At 41.2% G+C, this 22,642-nt stretch overlaps 1 protein-coding gene across 2 annotated transcripts in view; it reads left to right on the plus strand.

Moving 5' to 3' along the window:
• PSTPIP2 (proline-serine-threonine phosphatase interacting protein 2) overlaps positions 1-22,642 on the plus strand; it is a 93,333-nt gene that overhangs the window by 45,445 nt on the left and 25,246 nt on the right. For both annotated transcript variants that reach the window (XM_082416706.1, XM_082416707.1), the window contains exons 2-5: positions 3,251-3,351; positions 16,893-16,970; positions 21,040-21,074; positions 22,494-22,600. In XM_082416706.1, the coding sequence (XP_082272832.1) occupies positions 3,251-3,351; positions 16,893-16,970; positions 21,040-21,074; positions 22,494-22,600 (321 nt within the window). The remainder of the gene's footprint in view (positions 1-3,250; positions 3,352-16,892; positions 16,971-21,039; positions 21,075-22,493; positions 22,601-22,642) is intronic.

The following is a 22,642-nucleotide window of genomic DNA, read 5'->3' on the forward strand; positions in this document are numbered from 1 at the left end:
TTAGGTCGTTAATTTTAAAACGTTTTTTTCTTTTCTAATATTAGCATTTGGAGCTACAAATTTCCCTATAGGAAGATTTTCCCTAGAGGAAAATTCCCTGTAGAAAAAGCACTGTTTTTCTGCATCTCATAAATTTTGATGTGTTGTTTTCTTCACTGTCAATTGGTTTGAAATGTCTTCTGATTTCTCGTGTGAATCCCAGTCACTTTAAAAGACTCAATTTAAATCTTATGTCTTCTCTTTTCTGATGACTCTAGCCTATTTTCTCTTTTCCACCTCATTCATTATATATTTTCTCTGTATAGTTTTATACTCTGTTTTAGTCTCTCATTTTTTTTATGCATACACATTTGTTTTATGTGTGTATCTTTTACTGACTCCCAAAATGAACGATAGTCTCTTTGATTACAAGAACTCCATCGTATGCTGACTCTGTAAACTTTTTAGTACCTTGTCTGTAGTTGGCATACAATTAACAGACATTTCTTAAGCACCATTAATGTAGGAGCTATTGTGGATGATAAAGGTTGGGTATAATCCAGATACGCTTTAACTAATTTTTAAAAGATATTAACTAACGACACAAAATAATATATAATAAAAGCCAAATGAGAGGAGACGTCATTAAACACTCCAGGTACTCTGAAGAGGAAGAGGAGACTGTAGGACAAATTATTTGAGGAGGATTTCAGAGAGGACTTGGGATTTGAAGTGGCCCTGAAACAGAGTGGGATTTAAGTGAAGATGGAGGAAATGCCATTCCCACTGTGGGAAAATCATGTGCAATGGTCCTGAGGTATAAATGTACACTGCCCATTTGGAGGATGGGGAGAGACTAGCATGGGAAAACTAGGGGACAGAAGTCAGGGCTACTGTGAAGCAGGATATGGAGTTATGGGTTTGCCATACTCATTTTTGATGGCAAATCTGCTGTGCCATCTTGGCGCTCATGCAGTTTTCTTTCCTGCTTGGCCCTCTTATTCTGCATCTGCCAATCAGAGCTTCTCAGCAGTGCTTTCTGAGTAACATGGGAAGGAGTTTCCAGGCCAAATCCCCTGCCTCTTTGCACTTGGACTTAGGCACTCTTTGTTTTCTCTTGGAGATTTTTTTTCTTGGTTGCCTCTGGAGTCCAGTCACTCCTCTGAAGCAGCAGTTGTGGTTTTTTAAGGCTGGTGGCCAGGAGGCCTGGTGATTTGGTTTGTTTCCAGGAAATCTTGTTCTAGCTCCACCCTCCCTGCCCAGTTCAAAGAGTGTCCACACCCTTAATTAAGAAAAAGGAAACCACCTTTTCCAAATGAATATCATAAAACAGAGAACCTAAGTGTACTTCTCTGGGAAGACCAAAGCACTTCTGTCTACAAACCAATATTGACATTGACCCTTTGTACCCATTCATTCCCTCATTCACTCAGGAGCCTTTGTTTTCATCGTTCTCTTCTAATGCATCTGGCTGGGAACACAATAGACATTTTCATCCCACAGAATTTTACTGTAGACCTTTGGTTTGCATAATCTTAAGCTAAATTTTTGGGGTGTGTGTGTGTGTGTGTGTGTGTGTGTGTGTGTGTGTGTGTGCAGGACTGGTCTGAGACTTGGAAGAAGCTGCAGGCACTTGCAGTAGTGTTGGGCCAACAAGGCTACTCACAAGGTGGGTAGCAAACAGCAAATTTAAAAGCTGGGCAGTCTGAGAGCCCAGAAGAGGGAGCATTAGGGCTACTCAGGGAAGGCTTCCAGAAACCTTGGGGGTGGAGGGGCTGAATTTGGATTCAGGAGGGGATAATGTAAGCATCCTCTTAGAGTTGCCACTGAGCACTGCATTTCAGGGGGCAGTTAGAAGCCTACCCCGCTGAGACAGAAGAGCGTGTGTGGAGGGGGTGGATGGAGAAATGAAGCTTTGGTGGAGACTATTTCTTTAGGCTTCCCAAGGCCGAAATCTATGCTCAAACAGTAGCCAGAACCCATAGAATTAAATGTATTTCTAACTAAGATTTATTTGTATGCCCATGTATAAAATTTATTATACTTATAATAATCCACTTTTTAAAATGCAGTGTGAGTTATGGCCAGTTAAGTTTCTGAGGTTGAAATCAGCCTCAGGCCTTGGTCCTGCTGGGTCTCTTTGGGACCCCTGTCTGCTCAGCCAGGCCATGAGGAGTGGCAGCAAATGGAAGAGAGAAATTCTGCTTCTCTAGTGTCCAGGGCTGGGCAGAGAGGTATCTTCAGGGGGTCCCACCCCCACCCAATGGCAGAGAAGCACCTTCCTCAGCAGATGGAGGGTAGGGAGGCTAGGCTGGGGCTGGGTCAGTTCAAAGCTCCCCAGGGCACACCCAGTGGCAGCCTAACCAACCTCCCTAAGGGACTGGAGTCTGGATCAGACCACCTATTATATGCACTTGGGGGGTAGAAACCAGGGAACCAGCCACATTAGGGGACACTTTAGGGGTATTCATTAAAGCTCCTGATTTGTTGGTTTGGGGAGCTGAGGGGACTTTGATTTTTAAAATATACTGCATCCGGGACTACTGCTTTGGGAGACTCAGGCAGCTTCCTCCAACTCCAGAGCACGTAGTAGAATAAAATAGGAATAAATGGCTAGCTTAAAATTTAAAAAAATTCCTTTCCCCCAAAGTGGGGCCAGCCCATCCGGGGCCTGCTGGCTGCTGGGCTCAGCTTCCCGCTACAGTGGGAAGCCGGCCTCCCTCTCCCTCTCCTGGGGCCTGGCTCAACAGTGCCCTCGACCCTCACACCAGGCTTCTTGGCTTTGGGAAGAGATGTCAGGGTCAAGCTCTGTGACAGGTGTGAGGACACAGTGAACACTGTGTATCCCTGGTTAAAATGGACCTGTGGTGTAACTGAGTTTCCCCCCGTGGGCTAGAGGGTCACTCAGCAGAAGGACGGAAGGGGGCTCAGACATCCTCCCATCCTCCCTGCCTGGCCTGATCAGGGCATGTGGGGACCCAGGGAGGGGCCCCAATCCCAGCCAGCTCCCTCGTCCATGTGCCTCTCAGTCCTCTGTCACTTCCTTCCTGTTTCGTGGCCCTATAGTTTCATAATTTTAAAAACTCTTCCACAGTTACATGCACTCTGAACTTCTTCTATTTTGTCCTTTTTGGTCACATGTGCCTTGGAGGTAAGTGTTTCAGCAACTCCCCATGGCCAGCTTCCCCGTGTCCTGCCCTGTCCACGCTTCAGGCCTCGGGGCTGCCGTCACCGCGCTCCCCATCTCACACAGTGTTGTTTTTCTCACCAGAGTTCAGACATCCTCAGCAGCGTTGGCTATGAGACCATCATCCAGCATCTGAACAATGGCCGCAAGAACTGCAAAGAGTTTGAAGACTTTTTAAAAGAAAGGTACATGTTGTTTCTCTCTGAAGACAGAGGGTGGACAAAACACTCCCACACAGACAAGGACAGTTTACTGGTTTTGTTTGTTTTTAATGGTCCACAAAACCCTCTGCTGTAAAGTTATGGAACGATCCCCAAGAAGTAAATGATATCTTTGTCCTAAAGCTCTTAGGAAGCCATTCAAGAGATAAGATTTATGAATGAAACAGCAAACAAAATATAATAAAATACTAAGTTTTGTGATACGTATGATACTGAAAGACGTCACGGGAGAGGGGAGCTTGGGACGACTGGCAAAAACAGAGGGGCAGCGTCATGGAGGAGGAGATCTTGAAGCGTCCCTTAACTCGAGGAAGAGATGGCTTTGGCCAGTGGAGGAACACGCAGGTGTCTATGGGAGGGCAGCAAGCAGGGCCTGTGCAGTGACAGGGAGGCAGAGCCTGGCTCAGAGACCACTGAGCTGCGGTGGTGGGAAAGATGCAGGGGCCAGTCGTGGTGCTCCGCAGGGTGGTGGGCTTGGTGGCCTGGGGGGATCTGGCATGCCCTAGAGGACTCCCTCCCCTCCCCTTCTCTTCCCTTCCTTTCCTTTAAGATTAAAAAAAATTCTATACTTAATGGGGTAAGTTAGTTTTATGGAAAATCTTATTCATCTGGAAGCCTCCATTTCCCGGTGACTCTGGATGAAGGAGTGCTTTGTGGAGATTTTTGTCCAAAGATCTGGGTTGTTGCCAGGACCCAAACTGATGAACCGGTTCTGTTTGTAAGGCAGTGAGTGAGAGAGTCGTTACTTGGAGATACAGACAGCAAAGTGCTTTTGATCAAATCTCTTTATTTTCTACTCAAGAGAACATTAGGGTAACATAAAACTCACACTGGTTGCCCGCTCTCAGATGGCGAGGCCTCTCCCCTTGAACTGTTTCAAAGGTCCAGGGCAGCTGAGCACTGCCACGCTGTGAGTCTCAGGAGGGGTGGACACAGAGAGGTCTGTCCACTGTCAGGCCCCATGGAACTGGTCGCTGTGCCTCCTTTGAGGGACCAGCCTCCCTCTTCTACCCAAGCTGGTTGACAGTGGTGACACCAAGTTACAACTTTCCTTTCTCTTGACAAACACTGGAGGTGAGCTTCTTCCTTTCTTCAATTGTCTCTGACAAAGGAGCAAGCACACAAGAGTTTCCCCACTGTATAGGACATAGAAATTGCAGAACATCCCTTGCTTTATGTGTTTCTCCTCCACTTGGGGCTTTTATAAATTTTCTCCTGGGAATAATATAGCTTTGCCATACATCCATGAAGGAGGTGTTGGCTAATGGCCAAAGCTTCTGCAGCCCAGACAGAACAATCCAAGGTTCCCCTGACACAATGGGGATGGTGGTATATATCAGTGGTGTCTACATTTTTTTGAATGTAACCCTCAGTACAAAATACATTTTACACTGCCACCCAGTACACACATGCATAAAACAAAAGTTTAATAAAACATTACTACCCTATTATTTTACTCAATTCTATTTAATTAAAAACTGCTGGTCATGTATGCAGAAAACAGTAAGACACTGATGAAAGAAATTAAAGATTGTACAAACAGATGGAGAGATATACCATGTTCTTGGATTGGAAGAATCAACATTGTGAAAATGACTATACTACCCAAAGGAATCTACAGATTCAGTGCAATCCCTATCAAACTACCAGTGGCACTTTTCACAGACCTAGAACAAAAAATTTCACAATTTGTATGGAAACACAAAAGACCCCGAATAGCCAAAGCAGTCTTGAGAAAGAAACACAGAGCTGGAGGAATCAGGCTCCCTGACTTCAGACTATACTACAAAGCTACAGTAATCAAGACAATATGGTACTGGTACAAAAACAGAAATATAGATCAATGGAACAGGATAGAAAGCCCAAAGATATACCCACGCACATATGGTCACCTTATTTTTGATAAAGGAGGCAAGAATATACAATGGAGAAAAGACAGCCTCTTCAATAAGTGGTGCTGGGAAAACTGGACAGCTACATGTAGAAGAATGAAATTAGAACACTCCCTAACACCATACGCAAAAATAAACTCAAAATGGATTAAAGACCTAAATGTAAGGCCGGACACTATAAAATTCTTAGAGGAAAACATAGGCAGAACACTCTATGACATGAATCACAGCAAGATCCTATTTTTTTTAAAAATAAATTTATTTATTTATTTATAGCTGTGTTGGATCTTCATTTCTGTGCGAGGGCTTTCTCCAGTTGTGGCAAGCGGGGGCCACTCTTCATCGCAGTGCGCGGGCCTCTCACTATCGCAGCCTCTCCTGTTGCGGAGCACAGGCTCCAGACGCGCAGGCTCAGTAATTGTGGCTCACGGGCCTAGTTGCTCTGCGGCATGTGAGATCCTCCCAGGCCAGGGCTCGAACCCGTGTCCCCTGCATTGGCAGGCAGATTCTCAACCACTGCGCCACCAGGGAAGCCCCAGCAAGATCCTTTTTGACCCAGCTCCTAGAGAAATGGAAATAAAAACAAAAATAAACAAATGGGACCTAATGAAACTTAAAAGCTTTTGCACAACAAAGGAAAACATAAACAAGACGAAAAGACAGCCCTCAGAATGGGAGAAAATATTTGCAAATGAAACAGCTGACAAAGGATTAATCTCCAAAATTTACAAACAGCTCATGCAGCTCAATATCAAAAAAACAAACAACCCAATCCAAAAGTGGGCAGAAGACCTAAATAGACATTTCTCCAAAGAAGATATACAGATTGCCAACAAACACATGAAAGAATGCTCAACACCATTAATCATTAGAGAAATGCAAATCAAAACTACAATGAGATATCATCTCACACTGGTCAGAATGGCCATCATCAAAAAATCTACAAACGATAAATGCTGGAGAAGGTGTGGAGAAAAGGGAACCCTCTTGCACTGTTGGTGGGAATGTAAATTGATACAGCCACTGTGGAGAACAGTATGAAAGTTCCTTAAAAAACTAAAAATAAAACTACCATATGACCCAGCAATCCCACTACTGGGCATATACCCTGAGAAAACCATAATTCAAAAAGAGTCAAGTACCACAATGTTCATTGCAGCTCTATTTACAATAGCCAGCACATGGAATCAACCTAAGTGTCCATCGACAGATGAATGGATAAAGAAGATGTGGCACATATATACAATGGAATATTACTCAGCCATAAAAAGAAACGAAATTGAGTTATTTGTAGTGAGGTGGATGGACCTAGAGTCTGTCATACAGAGTGAAGTAAGTCAGAAAGAGAAAAACATACCGTATGCTAGCACATATATATGGAATCTAAAAAAAAAAAAAAAAAGGTTCTGAAGAACATAGGGGCAGGACACTAATAAAGACGCAGACGTAGAGAATGGACTTGAGGACACGGGGAGGGGGAAGGGTAAGCTGGGACGAAGTGAGAGAGTGGCATGGACATATATACACTACCAAATGTAAAATAGATAGCTAGTGGGAAGCAGTCGCATAGCACAGGGAGATCAGCTCAGTGCTTTGTGACCACCTAGAGGGGTGGGATAGGGAGGGTGGGAGGGAGATGCAAGAGGGAAGAGTTATGGGGATATATGTATACATATAGCTGATTCACTTTGTTATACAACAGAAACTAACATACCATTGTAAAGCAATTATACTCCAATAAAGATGTTAAAAAAAAAAAAAACTGCTGGTCATAACCCATTGAATTAATTTATGGTTTACAAATGGGTCATGACCCACAGTTTGAAAATCACAAGTCCAAACAGAACTCAAAAGCTAAGATCTCACTTTTAAAATGTTTCACAGAAATATATAGATAAGAGGAGAAAATATATGCAAATTAAAAATTATTAAATATTTGTACTGCATTTCTAGTATATGGTCATTTTTCTGCAGGAGCTTCATAGCAAAAGAAACCAGTCCCATGTTCTCTGATTTTGGGGAAGAATCTGCTGGCATCAGGTCAGAGTGTCAGATACATCTGCCCTGGGTGTGGGGACTTGAGGCCCCTGAGCAAGTGGCCTGCCTGTCTTTGGCCCTCCTTTCCTGGTAGTGTGCTTGCCAGAAAGAGGCTGCTCCACTGAGGGCATGTGTTTTGTTCCGGGTTAGCTCATGAGAGGAAGTGCAGTCCTCTTCAGGTTCAGGGGTCCAGGCTTTCTTTCTGCTCTCATAGGTGCGGGGTGCCTGTGGGACCTGGGACTCAGTCTGGGCCGTAGTCCAATATTGCCGAAACGGCCTCCTCAGGTCTTGAGCATTATTTTACTGAGCTGCCATAAATTTCGTGTGGAACCCTGGCATATTTGGCATTCATTATGGACTAGAAGAAAAAGACCCACAAACACAGGGGTGAAGATAACAGCAGTCTGCCAGGTAGTATTTATTATTTTGTTCCTGAAGTGTCATCACATACATTTATAACATTTTTATGGTATGTGGCTAATGTGGTAGTTTTAGGACCCCCCCCCCCGCCTCCCGCCACACCCCCAAAGTGTTGAAGTCTCACCGTGGACCTCTGGAATTTCTGGCAGCTCAACCTGCCGGGGGCAGCAAGGGGAAGGGAGAGATACTGCATTTCCCAGGGTCCTCCCTCCCCCACTCTCTCCAGATGGAACTAGGACTGTGCCCCTCCATGCCATGTTTTACCTCCATGATGGAAACTAGGAAGTATCCTTTTCCTTGGTTGTACCAGATGGGTTGCAGTAAATCCATCTACACTCGTTTGAGGATGGACAGAACAATCATACGGTGCAAGGAGAAGTGTGACATGCTGCTCTGGAGCGGGCAGGAATGCTGCCGTTTTTGCATCTGCATTGCTGATCCGGGGGCTGTGTCTCAGTGTGTGCTCTGTAGCTGACCAGTCCCCAGTAAGTCCTGGATGACTTACTATAACACAGCAAGTAAATAACAAAACAGAGTAACAAACAACCTATCAGTAAACTGTGAATTTGCCTAGTTTACCATCTATCAGTGACGACATAGATGATGACAACCACAGCCAACCTCTGAACGGCTACGCAGTAGCAACCACATATTGAGCACTTGCTGTGTGCCGTGCTGGGAGCTTTGTCTCACGGTATTTATTATCTTTATTGATCTTTATTACAGTAATGTTGAGGTTTACACGTCCCTTTGAAATAGTCTCCTTTGACACACAACAACTACATAAGGTATTATTATTTCCATTTTCTTTGCATGAAAATGTAGCTTTTATTTATTTTTTTTAGATTTTTTTTTTGAAAATGTAGCTTTTAAAATGAGATTGGATAAGTAATTTACCACGGGAACCTAAAAAGAATCTAGAACAGCTCCAGAGACATGGCATCTCACACAGACTCTGTGTTGATGACTCATCAACTGTGGGCAGAAGAGCAGGTGACTTTCCAGGAGGCAGGGCTTGCTCCCAGCATGGAGGTTTCTCTCCCTCCCTTTTCTCTCTGTTTCGTATTCTCACTCATCATACCCACTCTACCTGTCCAGGCGGACAGGTTTATTAATGAGCGTGCTTCGGATGTCTCTGCCTCCACATCTTTACTCCATTATTTCCCCACCTGGAATGTGCTCCTTTTTCTGCGACTCCTAGGTGAATCCTCCCCATCCTTCAAAGTCCAGGTCAAATTTCCTTCTCTTCCTCCTTTTCCTTTTTTTTTTTCTTTAAAAGAAGCATTCTACGTAGCGCTCCAGCCTGAGATCATCCACTGGTTAACAATTAAAGTGATCCTATCTTATCACTGGTAGCCCAAGCCCATGGACTCTCCTGCCCCTAGAACCCTAGGTGAGGCCAGGCATTACATACTGAGCTCCTGGTATGAGCAGGAGATAAATATAAAAATGAGGATAATTTTGGCCACCCAGAGGGTGGCCAAGTGTGACTAAATGAGATTATGTTAATAGCTGCCATTTACTGAAGGCTTGCTAGATATAAGCTAACATCTAATTTGCATATACTATCTCATTTAATTCTCAAAATAACCCTGTATGGCAAGTTTTATCATCCTTATTTTACAAGTGAAGAAACTGAGGTTCAGACAAGTTATATAACTTGCCTAAAATCAGACAGGTAATCAGGGATAGATCTGGTTTCAAACCTAGGAAAGTTGACCTCTGGAATCTGTGCTGTTAATCACTTCAGTATACTGAGTACGGTACCTGGTACACAATAAGTGGTGGGTAAATGGTACCCATTACTAATATTGTTATATGAAGCCTAGAAGTTATGTAGAGAATATATCATCAGCTCCATTTTACAGATGAGAAAACTGAGGTTCAGTGGGAGTTTATATGACTTGTCCAAGATTATGAAAGCAGTAAGTAGTAGAGCCAGGACTTCTATTAATCCCATGTCTAACGGTTTTTCTACTTTATTTAGTGGTCTCCTTAGAACACTAGGTATATTCTTTGAAAGGAGGCTTCTCCAGGAACTTGGTGGTCAGATCAGCCCTCTTAACTGTGTGTTGCAACATGATCCTGAGTAGGGAGGAGGGAAGTGTGCTTGTGGGACCCCTTTAGGTCTGAAATTATAACTGTGGACTGGGGGATCCCCAGCCCCAGTGCTTTGGGACTCTGGGCTCTTTCCACAAGCTGCTGTACTCCCATTGTTCTTTTTTAGGGAGAAGTCAACCTATCCTGGTTACAGCTCTCCTTCTGGGATCCTCATTGTGGGTCAGCTGTCTGTCAGGATGGGCTTAAGAATGACAGATTGCCAGGTAGGAGTGACTGATTCCCTTAGACATTATCACCTTGTGGTCAAGTTATAGCCAAACCATTATGTGCTATATGAGTTTCCTAGGGCTGCCGTAGCAAATTGCCACAAACTGGGTGGCTTAAGACAACAGAAATTTATTCTCTCATAGTTCTCAAGGCCAGAAGTCCAAAATCAAGATCTGCAGGATCATGCTCTCATGAAGGCTTTAGGAGAGAGTCTGTTCTATGTTTTTTTTGTTGTTTTTTTAAAAAAAAAATTTATTTATTTATTTATTTGGTTGTGCCGGGTCTTAGTTGCAGCAGGCAGCCTCCTTAGTTGCAGCTCACCAGCTCCTTAGTTGCGGCACGTGGGCTCCTTAGTTGCAGCAGACGGGATCCTTTAGTTGCAGCACGCGGGCTCCTTAGTTGTGACATGCGAACTCTTGATTGCAGCATGCATGTGGGATCTAGTTCCCTGACCAGGGATGGAACCCGGGCCCCCTGCATTGTGAGCGTGGAGTCTTAACCACTGTGCCACCAGGGAAGTCCCTGTTCTATGTCATTTTCTTAGCTTCTAGTTTTGCTGGCAATACTTGGTGTTCCTTGGTTTGCAGCCTCTAACTCCAATCTCTTCTTCTGTCGTCACATGGCATTCTTCTCCTGTGTCTTCCTGTCATCTTCATATTGGGTTAAGGGTCCATCCTAATTCAATGTAACCTCAACTAATTATATCTACAATAACCCAATTTCCAAATAAAGTCATATTCTGAGATACTGGGGTTTAGGACTTTAGTATATTTGGGGCCTTGTGGGCGGACACAATTCAACCCATAACATGTACCCAACAGAATGGGGTGGAAGCCGAGACCTATAAGGGAAGTAGAGACTGGGATGGAAGGTGAGTAGCTAAGTCTTCAAATCGAGGCTTCCTCAGAAGCCAGTGGTGATATAAATCAAGACCTTTCTCATTGTCAGTTTCCTCCTCTATAAAATGGAGGGGTTATATTAGGTGTTTTGTAAGATTCCCTCTGGATCTAACAATGTGGTTCTTCTCAAGGAATTTATAATTCAGTCTTGGTACTGTGATTGGCGTATATGGTAAAAATGTATTAAAGTGTCAAGTTTTAAAGCAGAATGATTTCCTCTGCTTTGGGGCTGCCAGGAACACTGGGTTGAGGGTCATCCTTAGGTTTCTCTCAAGATTTATGGAAAAGGCCAAATCTGACAATATTTGCAGTGGGTCAGTGAAGGGGAAATGGCACATGGATTATTCCTGGCCTGGGAATTTGAACAGGGAGGAGAAAAAGTGAGCCGGAGTTTTCAAGGAGGGCTTGTGAGGAAAGTGTATTACAGTGGTATTCCCTCTTCTGTTACCTGTACTATTTTGTACATTTTCATTATGGCCCTAGTTACATGGGCCTCATGTTCAAATGAAAGTATTGGTTTACATTCCCCCCGTCCCTCACCCATGAGCTCCTCTAGGCAGGCCTCATATTTCAGTCACCTCTGTGTTCTCCTAATGTGATGCCTGGCACATAGTGGATGTTCAATAATGACAAATTGATGAGCAGATAACAGGGAAAATTTGGATCGGTGGTAGAACGGTGATCTAGGTTAAAGCCTGCTTATTCAGGGGTGATTTTTGCAAAGTCCTAGTGATTCCTTCATTGGCTACAGGCCCCTGGACTCCACTGCTTCCCATTTGCTGAGGAAACACCCTCTTAATCTTGTGGTTGTTCCCCTGATTTCATGAGGAGGAGGTTGTAGTTTCACCTTTATCAAAACTCCTTCTTTTCTCCAAAGAGCACACCACTGTGCCTGCTGGAACTCATTAAGTCATCCTTCAGTATCCATAGGGGATTGGTTCCAGGAACCCCAGGATCCACAGATGCTCGAGTCCTGTATAAAATGGCTTACTGGACTTCCCTGGTGGTCCAGTGGGTAAGACTCCATGCTCCCAACGCAGGGGGCCCGGGGTCGATCCCTTGTCAGGGAACTAAGATCCCACATACCGCAACTAAGCCCACGCACCGCAACTACTGAGCCCATGCGCTCTAGAGCTCCCACACCACAACTAGAGAAGCCTGTGCACCACAACTGGAGAAGCCCGTGCACCACAACTGGAGAAGCCCACACGCCACAACGAAGAGCCCATGCGTTGCAAGGAAGACACAGCACAGCCAAAATAAATTAATTAATGGAAAAAAAAATGGCGTACTATTTGCATATAACCTACGCATATCCTCCTGTATACTTTAAATCATCTCTAGGTTACTTATAGTACCTAATACAATGTAAATGCTATGCAGATAGTTGCCAGCATAGGCAAATTCAAGTTTTGCTTTTTGGAACTTTCTGGAATTTTTTCCCCCAAATATTTTTCATCCCCAGTTGGTTGAATCTGTGGATGTGGAATCTGCAGTTGCAGAACCCGAGGTTGTGGAGGGCGGACTGTACTTGTCAGATTCTAGGACTCTCCATGAGGATCAGGTGCTACCTGTGGTGAGTTCAGATTCATGGTGCCTTAGTGTTAGAAGAAAGGGATTGAGTAAATTCTGTTACCAGAAACCACAAAAGATTATCAAGAAATCTTTTTTTTTTTTAAGAAATCTTAATGGATATAATCCTGAAAGGATAAAATACATGTACATTATACATATTTATTTTAAAGAAAATAGCCTTAGTTTCTTTTTACGTGTAAAAATAATAAATGTTCATTGTAGGGTATCATAATTTTTATATAGATATGGTGAATAGAGATTCTGAAAGGTAGAAATAGTTTCTAGGGAGTTAAAATGCATCCTTTCTTACAACTAGAGTCAGTTTCAGGTGTGTTTCACTTTACATTATCAGGAGTGGGCAAAAATTTAGAAATAGAATCCAAGAGTAGAAGCCCAAGAAAACACAGGATTCTTGCTCAAGCTGTGGTAGTGAGGGGAAGTTAATGTATAAGATCAGAAGGGCATAAAAGAGAATTCACGCGCATGGTTTCAGAGCAAGTAGATAGGGTTGCCCACAGTACCAGGAGCAGGATGAACCCAAATGACGCAACAGCCATGCAAATTACCGCAGCCAAAAGAAAAAGGAGGGAGAGAAGAAGGGAGAGAGGGAGCAAGGAAGATATGAAGTCAAAAAGAGCAAGAGAACCAGGGCCCCAAACTCAAGAACAGATAGACAAAGCCACTCCAAACTCTGGGTAACTGATCCCAAGTAGAAAATTTACCAAAAGGGAATAATAAAAGTATTCAGAGAGAGAATCCAGGAAAAATTTCATGGCATGTAGAAGAACTAAATAGATCTGAAGGGCACACACTATAAACCAGGAAACATTGATACACAGTAATCAATATTGATTATGATTATTTAAGAATCAACATTAACATTCATCCTGGTTAAGTTATTTAGTTAAAGAAAGAACAGTTCAAGTATCTAGGAAGGAAATGAACCAAGTTTTTGAAACAGGAATGGGCAGCAGGGAATCGGGTTGGCCTTGAGTTTCTCTTCAATGACAGAAGCCAATGGAACAAGTTCAGCAGAGTTCTGAGGGAAAGTTTAAGAACATTCATTACACCAGCGAGGTTGTCATTCAGATATAAAGGCCACACCATCATCAAAAAGTCTACAAATAATAAATGTTGGAGAGGGTGTGGTGTAAAGGGAACCCTCCTACACTGTTGGTAAGGATGTAAATTGGTGCAGCCTCTGTGGAGAACAGTATGGGGGTTCCTCAAAAAACTAAATATAGAGTTACCGTATGATCCAGCAATCCCATTCTGGAGCATATATCTGGAAGAGACGAAAACTCTAATTTGAAAAGATACATGCACCCCAGGGTTCATTGCAGCACTATTTACAATAGCCAAGACATGGAAGCAACCTAAATGTCCATCAACAGATGAATGGATAAAGAACCTGTGGTACATATATACAATGGAATATTACTCAGTCGTAGAAAAGAATGAAGTAATGCCATTTGTGGCAACGTGGATCAATCTAGAGATTATCATACTACGTGAAGTAAGACACAGAAAGACAAATATCCTAAGATAACACTTACAGGTGGAATCTAGAAAAGATAAAAATAAACTTATTTACAAAACGGAAACAGACTCACAGACATAGAAAACAACCTTATGGTTACCAAAGGAGAAAGGTGGGGGGAGGGTAAATTAGGTGTGTGAGGTTAACAGATATACACTACTATATATATAAAATAGATAAACAAGTACCTACTGTATAGCACCGGGAACTATATTCGATATCTTATAATAACCTGTAATGGAAAAGAATCTGAAAAATAACATATATAGATATATGTATATGTATAACTGAATCACTTTGCTGTACGCCTGAAAGTAACACAACCTGGTAACAACTGTACTTCAATAAAAAGTAAAAAATAATAATTTCAAATATGAAGGCCACAGGTAAATGGTTTCAAATATGAAAGAACTCAGGAAATACTGATGCCCTCCCTTCTGAGCCATTTTGGCAAAAGATCACAAAGTGATGAAATTCAGCCAGAAGATCACAAAGTGAAGAAATGAACCAAGATACAAATCTTAGGGATGGAAAACTATGGTAATAGGACTGGTGGTGAGCATCACATCCATTTTAATAAATAGTTAAGACTAAACAACTGGGGGAATTATGATTGGAGAACAGCGTGTGTTATAGACACAAATGAAGTAAAAATAATGTAAACATTATCAAGGAGGAGGTGGAGGTACGATAGTGCTAATCATCTCATCCTTTCACGGGCGGGCTGTCAAACATCTGAAATTGTCTAAAGCTGAAATAGGTCATTAAAATATTTTAATGTCTCAATCCCCTTAATTATTTTCATAAACTCCTTTTTAGCTTTAGAAGGATATTTTAGGAATTAATTTTTCCCGTGGCAAAGAAACAATTATTTGAAATTCAGCAATTCCTTCAGCTTCCTTTCAGTTTTCTTTTCTTCTGTGAAATTTAAATAAAATCAGGCTTAATACTTTATTTTTAAATAGCATGTAGAATATAGTCTCATTCTTTTAAAATTACTCATGCCTGCCTGTCCATCCTTCTTGCCTGCATATCCGCATAAAGGAATGTCCATTACAATCATCACCTGGTGTTAATACTAATTAATTTTAGTTGGTGGAATTTTGGACAGTTTGTTGCTTTCTTCTATGTATTTTTCTTTTTCCTTATTTTTGAATAATGAGCATGTATCATTTTAAAATGGATAAGGTCGTTATTTAGAAAGGACAGATGAGAGTGGGAGAAACTTTATAACATGTAAGAATAAGTATTGATATTCAAAATAAAGAACTTCTACAGAATAATAGGAAAAAGGCAAAACAGTTAAAAAATTGGGATGATATGAGTAGGTAACTCATAGAAGAATATATACAAATGTCCAATAAATATATAAAATGCATAATCACACTAGAAATCAAGGAAGAGCAAATTAAAATGAGAGTTTTTTTTAACCTCTGTCACTAAAGACTGGTGATAATTAAAAAGGAATTATAATATCCAGTGTGGGGGAGGGTTTCTGGGAATGGGACTCTTACACACTTTTGGTGGGAATATAAATTGAGAAGGCTTTTTTTGGAGGGTGATTTGGCACTGTTTTCCAAAATTTAAAACACGTATTCCTCTGATCTAGTAAATCCACTTTCTCAGAAGTCCTAGCCTAGAGAAACATTCTCAGAGATGCCCATGAATATCTGTCTGAGGATGTTCATGTAGCTTTATTTGGCAGTAGTGAAAAAACAAATAGGGTGACCCTGAACTGTGGAAAACTCCATATTATGAACATGGTGGTTAGCATGTACTGATAAGGAAAGATCTATACGATGTATTTATTACTAGGTGAAAAACAGAACAGCAAATAATAGAATGATCTCAATTATGTAACCATAAATAGTTGTGTATTTGTGAGATATAAGTATGTAAATGCAGAAAAAGGACTGGAAAAGTACATACCAAGCTTAGCAGTGGCTCCCTCTGGGGAGAGGAGTGGGATTGGGGGATAGCGTGAAGGGGGACTTTCTGTGTTTTATTCCATATGACTTTGTGTTGTGTTAATCTTTTGCAGTGAGAATGTATTCATAATATACTTTTTTTTTTTTTAATTTGAAGAAAGTGGGGTAGATGAGCTAAAAGGCCCATAACCTGATAGTATGGTTTAGATAAAGCTAGGGCTGGGACACAAAGTGGAGATGGTGACGAAGGACCATGAGGCTAGGGGAAGGGGGGAAGTGGGCGATGTTTTGTGCTTTAGACAGACCTGTGCCACACCGAGTAACAAGCAGATGTTCTTGTGAGACATGCCAACTGCAGGGTTTATATTCTGAAATTCCCCTCTCTTTGGTATGGTTTAGCTGTGTATTTGAATTGACTATGAATGAGGAACTCTATAGGTTGGTTAAAGGATACTCTTAGAGAAGATGGGAGGGGTGGGCCTTAGGATTGCAGCATTTCGTGGAAATATCTTTTACTCCACTTAAAAAAGATATATTTTATATCTATATAGATTTATATAGATTATTTATATAAATTACGGATCATAGTTTTGAAAATTATTCTGTAATGTGCTAGCCAGTATTGGTCAAGGGGCCATGCTTGGTTTGGCTTTAATATTCAAGCTAGAGACTTTTTGCTGGAGAAGAACACCTTAGAGATGAAGGCCACTGTTCTTTTACAGTTCTTCCCGGTTCTGTAGAGGGGAGTTTCACATTTTAGAGAATTGTGTCCTATCTGAGCTTCTACTGTCAAGGATACAGTTTTGCCTTCAAGGGAAGTGCCATGTGTCTGAAATAAGAATCAGCCCTGAGAAGGACTCATAACCCTCTTTTATGTTCCTTTTAGGGCATCAATTGAAGAGAAATATGGCAAAGATCTGCTCAGCCTCTCTAGGAAGAAGCCATGTGGACAGTCTGAGACCAAGTAGGTGCCACATTTCTTTCTGGTTTCTAGGTTGGCTGATACCACTCAGGAGCCCCCATCACTTCAGCAGGCAGAGCTGGCCAGTAGGGTGAAGTGTGTTGGGTGAAAAAAATTTTTAATTTTTTTTTTATTTCCAGTTGTGAAAAATATATAGAAAAATAGAAAGAAAGCTAAAATGAATTATGAAGCCATAACCCATTATTAATATTTTCTAAATTTTCCTTGAAGACCTTTCCTATGTATACTTTTTATAGGTAGAATTATACATAATTTTATGCTAGAAGTTTAATAGAGAGGGTATTCTTGTTTTATTTCTATGTGTATATATATATGTGTGTGTGTGTGTGTGTGTATAAAACACACCCATAGTTTGTGATAGCTACAAAAGACTCTCTTTGCACTATTTCATAGTTCTCACCACCAGTGTGAGATTTCTTTACCACAATTATTTATTCTTCCATCATTCATTGAATACTCTGAGGATACAGAGATGGCCAGACATGGTGCCTACTTTAGGATCACACTCCCTCGTATACAGGGCTGGCTTCGTGGGCAGTCATATAGGATCTCACACATAGGTAGGCTTCATAATTGGTTTAATGCTCTTTGCTGTCACTATTTGAAATTCTTAGTGATTTATAAACAAGGGGTCCTACATTTTCATTTTGCAGTGGGTCTCACAAATTATGTAGCCAGTCCTACTCACATGGAAATTTCTAAATTCCTTCTCTAACATAGCATACTGAGGGAGACTTGGGGGAAATTGTTTAGGCAGACCTTTGAAGATCTCTGCAGATGTAATCACACCTCATGCTGACATGCACACTGCTTTGGCTGTGCTGTAGACAGCGGCAGAGACCCCCTGAGGTCTGTGTCCCCTCAGAGGTAGTACTGGGAGCAGACAAGACATTGCCCTTCCCCTTCTCTTCTCTTGATCCTAAGACACACACACACACACACACACACACACACACACACTCACTCATCCCAGACTACAAAGTACTGGATTATTGTGGAGGAGGAAAACATTGGGAGATATTTAAAATATTAACAGTTACATAAACCTTAAAAACTTGTTACCCTCAGACATAGGACATTAGTACAAGGAGAATTTGTTTGTTGATTATATTCTATATATTTTTGATGTTTTAAATGAAAAAATTTAAAACACACTGAAAAGTAAAAAGACAAACGTAATGAATGGCTGTGAATCCATCACTCAGATTTAACAATTATTCATACTTGTCATATTTTCTTAATGTAGTTTTTTGGTGAATTTAAACCTGGAGTCAGCTATTTTTCCAAATATTTCTCCAAGTTCTCCTTTCATGATTAATCATATTTAGTGATGAAACTCTGAGTTCTAGCGTTGGTCATTGTCACAGAGATGTCACTGTTTCTAGGCTCTTTCAGGGGACAGATTTTAAAAGCCTGAGTTCATATTGATATTTCCAATTCTAATTAACTTTACAGTTCACTTAACTTCTTTCATTTTATATTTATTTCCTCTTGCACTGAAAAATCTTGGTTCCTGACAATATTAGCAGAATTATTTGCTTTATATGGCAATATATAGTAAAATGTTTCAAAATAATATTAATACTGCTACTAACAATAAAACTTCTGAATGAAACTTAACATTTCTTAGCAGTTCTTTTTGCAGTTCTTCTTGACCTTATGTCCCACTAAGAACACTGTGTTCTAAGGTCATGTAAAATACTATTTTCTCTGTGTGATTATGTAAACAGTTTTATATATAGTTAAGTTTGTTTGTTTTAAATTTTAAGGATTATTTTCTTTTCCTGCTTGGTTTAGTTTCTTTTTTGAATATGTAAAACATTTCTATGTTCAAGGTCAGAACTGCATAGTATTAGGTAGGTTTCACTGTCATTCAAGGAGGGTTTAGCTACTTTCAAGGAAGATTAGTGGGTCAGTTGATCCAAAAACTTGTTTATTCATAAAGAAGCATAAGCCATTTGGGAAGATATCCAAAAAAATTTTAGGTGATGTGATGGAAAATAGCCATATTCTCTCACATAGTACTTCTTGAAAAATATATTTGGCAGAATGAGTCTGATCCAAGGTGATATTTCTTGCACATTTCACTTAAACTTGGTAAATTCATTAAGAGACTATAGCGCCATTCTCTTCTGTGACGAAAACCCGTCAGTTTTCCTTCTAAGAATTCCTCAGAGAGGAAGGTGCAACAGGATATGAGACCTGGGGACTGTGTTTCCAAGGTGGAAGTGAAAGGCCATTCAGGTACTTCTGTTTTTGTCACCTCCAGGATGATCTTTAGTAAGGTGCGCTAGATGAGAGTGCGCGACTTTGTTTATCCGGGGACTAAATAGGATTTTTTCACCTCATCGACCACTTTGAGAGACTTCAGCTTTCTGATAGGCCCCGTTAGGGTTTAAGGCCAAAGTGCTTATTAAAAGGTGGCAGAATATTTTCTTTTCCCACAGTTAAGGAGAACACCAGGGAGAAGAGGGCAAGAACGTTGCGAGAACACCATCCCCAAGGTTCAGATTCTATCCTCAGATTGTCGCCACGTTTTGGACATGGGAAACGGCGATAAAGTGATGGTGTGGGACAACAAAGCTGATGACAAACTAAAGGGAGTTTGGGGCTGCTATTTTAGTGGCATTTTAGGCAGTCACTTAGGGTGGGAGAAAAATTTTAGACCCTGAACAGACTTTATCTCTAAGTCACTTTCCAACTCCACACCTCACTACGGGGAAGACTTCCAATTGTGTCTGCAGCCATAGCCATCTTTCTCTCTCACTAATTCCAGTCATAAGTCTGCTCTCCAGTGGGGCTCATTCATCCTTCTGGGTCACTTGTGCATTTGTTTGGATATGGACACTTTTCTAGTGCATTGCATTCCCTGAAAAATTGTATCATAAGATGGATAAAGTGTATGGAGACTGTGCAGTTATGTTTTTCTGCTCAGTGTGTTTGTAATAACTGGGAATGTTTATGTGAGAAAAGGCAGGGAGAAATAAGAACGCTTTGTTTTGGGACAAATAAACAGAGTGAGAAAAATGAGGTGCAGCTAAAAGAAGGGGCCAGCTGGAAGATACAAGGGTTATTAGTTTGCAAAATAGTAGAACTTGCCATCTACATATATACATATAGAATATGATCCGTGATCCCATGCTGTTGTGGCTGGGGGACCATGACTTCTCTAAGTCCCATTCCTTCTTGAGTGGCTGGAGTGAGCCCAGTGAGATATGCTTCCATGAAGGCGGCGGTGAGCAAGAAAATCCCCAGGGCCACTTCACCTCAAAAGGAGGCTTATTAAGGAAGTGTAGGATGGGGGTGAACTAAAACCATGGGCAAGGGTGAGCTAGAAGGGAGGAGGAGCCACGGGTTATGAGGGAGAGGAGGGGGGAGACTGAGAGAAGGTATGAAAAATGAGTTATGGTCTTCTCCACAGAAACTGTGAGGTAAGAAATGTGTCTTGTTTTAAGCTGCTAAATTTGTGGTAGTTTGTTCATCAGCGATAGAACACTAAATCAATGTGTTTAATGTCTGTCTCCTCTGTTAAGACTCTTAAGTCTGGGAAAATATCTGTCTTGAACTGTTGAATCACCAACATCTGATGCAATGTCTGGCCCATAGTTTATGTGCAGTAAGTATGTGATGACCGAAGAATGGATGAAAAAGGAGGTGATCAGGAGCCACAGTTTGAATCCTTCCTTTATTGGCTTGTATTCATATTTCTAATTACCATACTTTAAAGAATGACTGGTATTCTTATGAGAAAGGGACCATAACTCCCCTATTATTGTTGGGGGAAATGAAGCGTAAAGAATTTTGGCATCTGGCTCCACCCAGATGGGCAGTGAAGCATTTATGATGCTCGTGCCTGGGACTGAAAGGGTAAGAGAGGGGAAACTGGACTGAAGAAGTCTTGACCTTTTGTTGTCTTCTCAAGCTCCCAGGCAAAGATCAGACCATAGGCTATCAGTTAAGATGTGGGCTGGGAGAAACATACAATGGCCTTATAATAAGGTTATACAGCCAATTTCCAGAACTGAAATTATATATGTGCTTTTTTTTTAAGCACCCTGAAGCGGGCCCTTGACGTCTTCAAGCTACGTAAGTGATTCTTTAAAAATGTATTTGCTGTCCTTGGCAAGCTCTGTGTCTGTCATCAAAGGTGGGTTTTAATTTGAACAGCAATCTCATACTGGGTGAAAAAAAAAAAATTAGAGCAACTCCTAAGGTGAGGAATAGCCCTTCAGAGTTGAAATGAGCTGGAGAACCGTCCACACTTGCACGTTATGATGTACATTTGACTTACTTAGGGCAGTGGTTTTCACACTGGAAACTCAGGGTGAGGCCCTGGCACTGATCTTCCAGGGGTCCTGTCCAGTTCTAGTATTCCCTGGGCCTGTTACTCAGAATTTAAGACTTTAAGTCCTTCTGTTCTTCATGCTTCCAAGCTAAGGACTTTAATGTGGCCCAGTATGTGCTTAACATGTTTCTGTAGCTAGTTGAGTGGTTCTAGACATCTTTCCATTTCAGTTCATGCAGATCTGTCTCACTCTTACATTTAAAATTTTTTTATTCTACAAAATGCCACATTTCCCCCAGAAAGGTGATACTGGTTTTTTCCCCACCAACAGTGCTGTTTTCCCCCATGCTTGCCAATACCAAGAATTTTTACACTTTAAAAATTTTGCCAAACTGAAAGGTAAAAAGTGATAGTTTTCAGGGTTTTAAAGCTTTGTGTTTTTTCAGTAGTTTTAAGGCTGAATACATTTTCAAATGTTTACTGGCTATCTGGCCAATCTTTTTTAAAATTTCATGTTCTTTAACCATTTAAAAAATACTAGAATATATATATTTATTTTGACTTGTGAAAGCTCTTTGTTACATAAATTGCAAATATTTTTTCCAGTTTGTCATGTACCTTCTAACCTTGTTCAAGGTTATTTGACACACACACAAGTTTAAAATTTTTTCTTAGGTCAGATCTGTCAGTCTTTCTAGCTTTAATGCCATCTTCAATTTGTTTTCTTAGAACAAGAAAGATAAGCATTTCGGTTTTTCTATTAAAAAAGTAAGCCATGCTTATTACAAAGAAAATAAAGGGAAAAACACCAATAATCTTTCTATCCAGAGATAAATTTCTTACGGGCTCATGAGATGTTAGAGATGGAAAGAACCTTAGAGTCATGTGATGAGAAATAGGATCGAATTTGAAATTGTAGTGGGTTTAGTAATGTGTACTAGCATGCGAGCTCCATGAGCTTCTCCCTGGCCCTGGGCATACACTAGGTTAGTAGCAGTTAGTGGTAGGAAGCTAAGCTAAAGGTTTGCCAGCTTGGTCTTGGTGGCCAGGGTAATGCTGGGCACACGGAGGGGCTCAATAAATGTTGGCGACCAAGTGAAGCAGGTTAACTTTACCACTTGCCCTAGCATTTTGTATGTATTTTAACTTTTTGTATAGTTTCTTTGGTTTGAATTCAGACATGTGTAGATCTTGTTTATTTTTTTAAATTCTTTTTGCAGAAGTAGACAATGTGGCACAAAGTCACATTCAGCTTGCACAGACTCTAAGAGAAGAGGCCAGGAAGATGGAAGAATTCAGGGAAAAGCAAAAGTTACAGCGAAAAAAGGTTGGGTTTACGTATGTGTTAAGATGTTGCCATTCTTCCAGC

Source organism: Balaenoptera physalus, assembly GCF_965194825.1.
Source record: "Balaenoptera physalus genome assembly, chromosome: 12".
NCBI classification, from domain to species: domain Eukaryota; kingdom Metazoa; phylum Chordata; class Mammalia; order Artiodactyla; family Balaenopteridae; genus Balaenoptera; species Balaenoptera physalus.